At 29.5% G+C, this 8,946-nt stretch overlaps 1 protein-coding gene across 1 annotated transcript in view; it reads right to left on the reverse strand.

Annotated features, from left to right (window-relative positions):
• Positions 1-392: 392 nt before the first annotated feature.
• LOC119666306 (teneurin-a-like) overlaps positions 393-8,946 on the reverse strand; it is an 80,277-nt gene continuing 71,723 nt past the window's right edge. The window contains exon 9 of the mRNA XM_038075588.1: positions 393-616. Coding sequence (XP_037931516.1) covers positions 393-616 — 224 coding nt within the window. The remainder of the gene's footprint in view (positions 617-8,946) is intronic.

Raw genomic sequence — 8,946 nt, forward strand, 5'->3', positions numbered from 1 at the left:
AATATGTAAAAATTAATGTTTAATATTTAAAATATTATGTTTTTAGTTAATGTACTGTTTAAAGATTTATAATATTTTGAATATCAAACTTATTATTAAAAATATTTTAAAGCCGAAAAAAATGTAGTTCACCAATTCGAGATTGTCGTATTTTTCATATGTACCATAAAGTACATAGTCGCAAATGCTACTGATGCGATTTTCTACTACATAATCGCCGGTGCTACTCTATAGCAGCAAAACACCCATGGTTTTGGAATTATGCGAGATGCAGAAGTGTTTTTCAATCATTTTTATGGTATGTCGCAGAGAAGACTTTTAAATTTTCAGTGTAACATAACGTACACGAGAAACGTTCAGAAAGCTCAGCCGAAAAATGAACTCTATCTAACTTATAGCAATTTGTTCGTTAAGTTCGTAAACAACCAGGTTTCCTGGTCATAACCAGGTTTCCTAATTCCAAATTTAACATGATACATCAAATTGCTTCTTGTGGGACTTAAGACACACTGCAATAGGTTATATTGATCAATACAGACAGTACTAACCGGAGCCATGTATTTTTCACCGCTAGTTAGCATTGGCAATAAATGTTTTTTTACAGAGTGCTCGGCTTCTAAAATGTCGACATAATATTATATTATGCATATACTACATAATATATATAATATGTAATGTCATTAAATATATTTTAAAACATTAAATAAATACTGTAAAAGTATTCTATGTAATTTAATTTTCATAACATTTGCTAAGGTTCGAGTGACCTTTTATAAGACAAGTTTGATTTATTTTTTTTCCGTTTTTTTTTTAATGAAAATTTTTTATTGCTGCTTCAAAGAAAATATGGAGAAAAATTCCTTTTAAATTAAACACTTCAATTCATAAACTTTCGAACAATTACAGAAGACATTCTAATTTCTTTGAATTATTTTTAAATATTTTTTTCAAAAGTTAATATTTAAAATTGGTGCTTATCGAATTTATTGCATAAATATAATAAATTTAGTGTTTTTTATAATTAAAAATTAGTATTAGAATTAAGGTTAAGTAATTGGGAAAATATGTTAATTTGCTGAATTAGTTGGAAGTTTACTAGAATCGCTTTAAAACAGAACAAGCTAAAGGAAAACCATTAGGAAGTAAGCAAAATTGTATAAAAATTACATAAAAGAATAACTTAAGGAGAATATAAGATATATTTTTTAACTAAAACCAAAACGTAAATAAAATATATAAATGTGGCCAAATAAAATTAACATAATGAAATATATGACCTTAAAATTACATTGATGTTTTAGTTGAATCGTATGAGTTTTGAATCAAAACATAATTTAGAAGAAAGCATACGAAACTTATAGAGCAATTATGTGTAAAAATTCATTGAAAAGATAACCAATTGAGGCTTAGGAATTTTAGTTCTACAATAGAGTTCAATAGTAGAGAAATAGCATTAAAATAGTACTTGAATATTTGTTTCGTAAGTTCCAGTTGATATAACAGACAAACATATAATCTAGTATAAAATACATATATAGATATAACTATTTGCTACAAGAAAAAAAATATATATATATATATTTTCAAAGTAATAAATATATAATTATTACAACAACAGCACGCAAGGTCTCTCCTAAATGTTTAGCTAAATACAAATTTAATGAATGTAAATTTAAAACTAAACTCACTTAAGTAATGCATACAAAAATAGAAATCACACATATATATAAATTAATAATTATATATATTTATATATGTACAATACGCTAAGCAAAAATAAACTGTATACAAAATATACATACACGTCTACATCCAGCAGAAAATATTACCTTACCATCTGTTTTAATTAAAACAAACTTAAATTCGGATCCAGTTTAAATTTATTCTCTCTAAAATCAATTTCTTCTCTTAGTAAATTGAATTTAAAAAACCGAGTTTAGACATATTTCTTATCAAGATTCAATATGGAGTTGGTCTTTTCAATTAAACTTTTGCCACATAATCACACCTTAGTCTAAGTTTCACGGCCCTCTAATTCCATCGTTTATTAAAATATTTTGTACACTGCCCAAGATACATATTTTATTCGATTTCCCGAAAAAATTCCAAACAGTTTTGCCATTTTTCACACAAAAACTAACCTGTAAATAAATTGTAATATAGAACTTCTAGTTTAAATATTTATAAATAATTATAATTTTTATAAAACCCCGTACATATGTAGCGAATAATTGAAAAATCGAAAATACACATTTAATCGTAAATAAAATTTATAATAAAAACAAAAAATATTAAACGCAATTTTAAGTATTTGTAAATATTAAAATTAAAATAATTTTTTTTCTTAACTAAAACCATAATTAATTCTTAATTAAATAATTGGTATTTTAAACAAATATAATTAAATACCCTTTTCGATTTGGTTAAAATTTAATTGGCAAAAAATATTTGAAAGAGCAGGAGTCAGTTACCTATTAGCACTTGGAAAAAAGGCTTTAAAAGCTTATATGAAAGAATGAAATACATTAAAAATATATTTAAAATTAAACTGAAAATCTGCTTAAAATTACTGTGAAAATCCTTAAATTAGTATAAATAAACAAAATAAATGTCAATAAGGACAGCAAAATTATAAATAGAATCTCTATATAAGTATGATTTATATGTATTTGTGTAAATAAACAAATTCTATTCTACATGTTAGATTATTTATTAATATATATATATACATAAATATATATAAATATATATTTAATTGAAATAAAATTAAAAATTTATGCATTAAAAATATATTTAAATGAGTAAAAACAGGGAAACAATTCAGAACCGCGTGTTCTGAGACCGTGTATGGAAGGCGTATTCACACGAGTACATACATGAGAGCACATAGTGGGTATTCGCTTATATGTGTTGAGAAAGCATACATAATAATAAACTTATAAACAATTAAACAATTAAATATTTTCCAAAAAGCAAGAAAACAAAATTTAGTAACAGCATGAATTTAAAAACAGAAGAGATAACAAATAAAAATATTATCATAAATAAAATAAAATAAAATAAAATAAAATTAAATAAAATAAAATAAAAATATATTAACAAATTATATTTACTAGACAAAATAATGTAGATTATTCACATGTATGTATGCATAGATCAAATAATAAGTTTAAAATAATAACCATAAGTGATGGAAGAAAATTATTTGTATAAAAAGTATTCAATATTAAATAATAATTAAAATTAAAATCATTTGATTTATGTCAGAGAACTAAATGAACATAATTAACTTCTACGATGCATAATTAATGTATAAGAATTTGATTAAACTAATATAGAAATCTTAAGAAAACCAACAGAAGAAAATAACACTGAGGATATCAAGGGTCTATAAAAATAAATAAATGAATAAAAAATTAATCAATTTCGAATTTTTATTTTTTATGGAACTCCAAAAGGTAATCTATGTATTTATTACTTTCAGGAAATTATACGAGATTTGTAACTATATTTCTTTATATTTACAAACGTATTATTAAACTATTGTGTACAATACCACAGCTGCATTAAAGATAAAAAAACTCAATATAACACATCGGGCGATAAGTCTTCAAATCTGTCAAATACGATATGTGCGGGTGTATCTTGAAGTAAGTATAATTCATACAATTTGGCCATAGTAGCCAACATGTTGTGACACAGCGTATTGTCTTGGTAAGAAAGACTTGTTTCGCGATTCCTTCCCTCAATCGCACCAGTTGAGGACTGTTGTTGATAGTCTGCCCATTTACAAGGTAATCTATGAACAAAACTCGCATCTCAAAATATGAACAGGTTTGCAGGCGGCTGTCCTATTTGATAGCTGGCTATCGATTCGACTCTGGAGTAAAGTTATCCATACAAGCTTTATTCATTGTTATATAACGACGTAAAAAGTCATTTTTATTTCGATTTAACAGCTTAAAACAGCTCTCATCGACACGTTGTTGTTTTTAGTCAACTGGAGGGGAACCCGCTTCGAAAAGAGTTTTCTCATAGACACATTCCTTTGAAATCTTTATGGTGGCAGCAATCTGCTCTAGCTATCTACTTTCTTGATGTTTTCCAATGTCGCCAGGTTTTTTGGATTACCGTTCGCTACGCTTTTGTGCGTTCGGCATTATCAATGTTTGAACGAACGCATTTAAAGTCAGCACACAGCGCACATTTAAAGTCATGATTTGTCTCAATGGAGAGTAATCAAATGGATTGTCATCACATCAATCTATTGCAGTCCCAGATTTTTCACATCAAGAAGCAATCATAATTGAAGACACAAAATGGCTTTGAGTCCATTGCAAACTATCGTAACCACCATTAATTACTTGTTATAACTAAATAAAAAATAGTTCAAATAACTCATGGACTTATCAACCGACGTTATTAATTAGAAAGAGTTTGTGACCAATACAGTCTCTAACGTATAGGAAACCTTTAAATGAGCTACCGCAATAAACATAAATAAATAAATAAGCAACGTTTAAATATCTAACCCAAAGATTTACATAAGACGAAGTAGATACCAAATTTACTTTTTTTGTGGTACTCCAGAAGAAACCACACAAAGAGTGAAGACGGAGTAAGGCAAGATATCAGCTTATAAACAGATCTACACTGAACATGAGATACTCTTTATCTTTGTACTCTCGGTGCTTCGAAATATTCATTCATCTAATAATATGTGCAGAAAATAAATCATCAAATAATATGTGGAAACAATATTTCATCATAGTATAATCGTATAAATATATATTCTGATTAAAATTGTTACTTTAATGTAACGTACTTGAAAAAATGAACCGAAGGTTTTTAAGGCAATTTCATTTCGATCAATGGTGAATAACCGATCACTTTTAGAGAAAATCAATAGCACTTTTACTATTTATCGAGCTCAGTACTCATAATAGTGAATTCCACTAATATACATATATCTGATATATAATATAATCAGATCTTGCGAACTTATGTAAAGAGACCGCGTGAATACTGCAAGGCTTTCATCAGTTTTCCCTAAATAGGTTTTGAGAAAAATATTCTTTTGTCTCCTCTTTGGTAGGCACGAAATACCTAATAAATTATTTAAATTCAACGGGATGGTCTGTAAAATTCTTATATGAAGCAACCAACTCCTATTTTTAAATGTTGCCTTAGGTCCTATATAGAATATTCAACGTTAAGTCCAGCGGTTGTGCAAATAGTACTGGTGGAAGTCATAATGCCATGACTCTTATCTATTGTTGAATCTTTGTCGAAGCATTCACTCTCTCACATCAAAACATTAATGCCAGTGTAGAAAAAAATCAAAAAGGCCTGAATCAAAAATACAAATCTCTATTAAAAACCTGCTAACTTAAAATTGCACCTAACCCAAGAAGACTATTTAATACTTAAGTGTACTGTACTTTGCTATTGTGACATGTGATTATAATACCGGTAAGTTCTTAAATTGTCAAAATTTCTTCGTAATATTTCAGAGGTTAATTATATTGTTTTCAGCTTCTGCTTAAAACGGAAAATATGCAACGATTACTTAGTTATATTTTTTAAAGAAACCCAGTGACAAACGTTGGGAAGTAAAAATAGGCAGTGTTGAAGCAGGTCACTATCAAATCAATATCATTCATACTACTCAAGATTTTCAGAGCTCCTCTAATAATAAAAATTACACGAGAGCTCAAAATTTGAGATAAATGTTAGTAAGCTGTTCGATGAACTCATTATTTTGAAATACCAATTGCATAATGATACTAATGTTACTTCTGTCATTATCTTAGGTTCCATATAAAGTCACAACAAAGACCAAATATATCTAAATGCATCCATAGTTTGAAAAATTGTTCCCCAATAAACGTTTTAATTTGAAACTCTGTGATGATCTCCAATTAATTGACATAACGATGAAATTATTACTCTACTCTACTGTTACCATTACTGATTATAGTCTCATTTCCATCTTAAGTTTTATTTAACATCGTAATAGAAAAAACATATAGACAGCACTTTACGTATTAAATATAGTGTCTATAACTGTTGGTAGTAATAGAAATAACTTTTTATAGCTTAAACTGATAAAAACCTTATATATTATTTAAAGGACGTCGAGGTAATCTCGCTCATGCCACTGATGGTGCTATAACCGGCACGTCTTCACATTTTACAATATATTTGAAGACGAACTAGTTTTATTATTTGCATTATATCCCCTTTGTCCTGTAATTAATGAATAACTTTTTTCCACACATTTCAGATATCACTTTCGAAAACTGATGTTTGTATATATTCAATAGCAAAGTCATTAATGAATTTAGCGATATATAGTGATTTTTTTTTTGTTTGTTATATTCAGTGATAAGACATTACTTTTGTAGTAAATATTCAGTATTTTACGATATTTACAACTGCATCTGCAAAATGATCAATTTAACCAACTAAAACGCAAAGTGTGACGATGCCAGTATGTGACATTATATGACTTCCAGCAATCGTCGCGCTACTATAGGTTGCTTTCTATATATCAATTATTCGCAACGCCATCAATGTGTCGATTTGTATTTGCCAGTATTTCCACATCAAGTTTTATCACCAGTTACGATCATGTTTGGTCAATTAAGAATTCAAAATCGTAATCATGGTAAGTTTGTGGACATCGTTTAACATTACCTACACGATATTTCGCGCCAAAAGTTGGTAAAAAAATGTGTGGAGGGGTTTCTTGTCGTAATGGACAAGAATTTTTTTTATAGATATATCAAAAGATCGTTGCACTTCTTTTAAAATCATGTGTTAGGGGTCAAAACTAATGAAGATTTCTTAATGTTTCTTTTTTTTGTTTTGAGTTGTATAATGTTATACGGGAATACGGGAATACGGGGTATACGGGAATACCGCTATAACGCGTTTTCCTATAACGCGGAACAATCTACAGTATTATAGGGGGGATTACTGTAATTCGTAATTTCTGAAGTTTTTATAATAACGAACTAATCCATATTTTGGCTTTAGAGTTACAGTTTTAATAACTCTCAAGAAGTTGCATTTTGTCTAAGCAGATCTTAGTATTTTTCAGAAGCCATGCCAATGTTTTTGGTGTACTAAATAAAAATGTTAGACTTTCTTACTTTTCTTTAAACAGTATTTTTTTTTATATTTAGCATAGTAGAGTTCCTTGTAATTCTTGTACCTCATCATTCCATGCCCGATGAACACAGTACTCAAGTTATGCACTGAATAAATTGCGAGCTGGATTAATAAATAATTTTAGTGACTTTGCCTGCAATAGGTGCGCTTGGAAGTCTTTAATCAAAATATTTTATTCCAAACCGGAGGAAGCCGATCACCATCAATCACCGCATGAAATTCGAGATACTCGTCGTATAATGCATAGTAGATGTAGTAGATGCTTTTAAAATGCGCTACCAAGACCATCATAGAGGTATATTATAAGGTACCTAACGTAATGACTACATAAACAAATTCATTATAATAAAGTTTACATTATCCAATAAAAATTCATAACAATTCCATTATGGCATTATGGCTTTATGTGTGTGAGTGCGGGGGCGAGGGCGAGGGCGAGGGCGAGTGCGTTGTGGCTACAATGTCGGCACTCATGTTCTCGCGTATGCGGGTTGGGTTTATGTGCTCGTACACAACTCATGGAGCTGCGGTAATGTTTGCCTTGGTGCTAAAATAACCATAAAATCTGTTCTGCTTTTACATAAATTAAATGACCAAAAAATTATATCTAACGACTTTCTTGAAATATTAACGCGCTCATAAAAAATATACAAAATTTTATATTTTTACATGCATTCGCGCAGAGCCACTAACAAAAGCACAAATATTTGCCAAACATATTTACATTTAATAAAATGTAAGCAATTCCAGAGCGAGTCACAGCCACTCGTTCCAATGTTTATTTAGAATAAATTTTATACTCGCTTATATTTCCGAGTCCTAGCCATAGTCGTAGTCGTAGTCATAGTCACAGATTCATGCGCTCGCTCATGCTTTCCCCAAATATATGTAAGTGCGAGTAGATACGCTCATACATGACCATAGTTTACGATGTCGTAAATTTACTTGACGCATTAAATTTGCGCTGTTATTGTTGCTTTTGTTGTAACATATTTTCTTAATGAAAATTTTACGATATTATTTTTGCACTAAGCAAAGCTGGCTAGCAAATCCACAACCGAACTCGAACATCACTTCTCCATCTAATCATAATCAAGCCCAGCCATTTCAGTCTTCCATAAGCGAGTGCAAAATTATTGCTGCGTCGCTCTAATGAAAGTATCCATTTAGCCAGTTAGGACTCTTTCCTTTCTTTTCCTTTCCTTTCCGTTTGATATGCTGCTGCTTTGCTTGACTCTGTAAGTTGCTTTGTAAATATTGCATTTTTCTTGATTTCATTTAATACTCGTACGTAGATGAATTGTACGATTTTGTACGATTTCGTACGATTTTGTACGTTTGTTCACGTTTTATGTTGTTTGCGCGATATTAAAAAGAAATTATTACTCTGTTTTTAGTAAACAATATGATTTTTTGACTATCCGCCATCGCAAACTTCTATCAAATCGTGCACATAAACGCATAAACGCACAAACGCATAAACGCACAAACGCATAAATCCATAAACAAAGGCGTTTGTGACTGTGCGAGAGTTCGATGTGGTGTTCATAAATCTATGCCCCCTCCCCCGGTTTGCTTAATAAACTTCGTTTCAATTTGACAGTATGCGGCCATGTGTGATGAACATGACATTTTAATGAAATTGCAAATTTTCATTAATACTTTAATTTTTGTTGCTTTGGGTTATTGCATGGTGTATCCTGGCTCTTGGTTTAATACATTTTTATTTTGCCATTAATGCGAGTAATAAAGGCTATGGAGCTTATAATT

Source organism: Teleopsis dalmanni, chromosome 1 (genome assembly GCF_002237135.1).
Source record: "Teleopsis dalmanni isolate 2A chromosome 1, ASM223713v2, whole genome shotgun sequence".
Taxonomy (NCBI): Eukaryota; Metazoa; Arthropoda; class Insecta; order Diptera; family Diopsidae; genus Teleopsis; species Teleopsis dalmanni.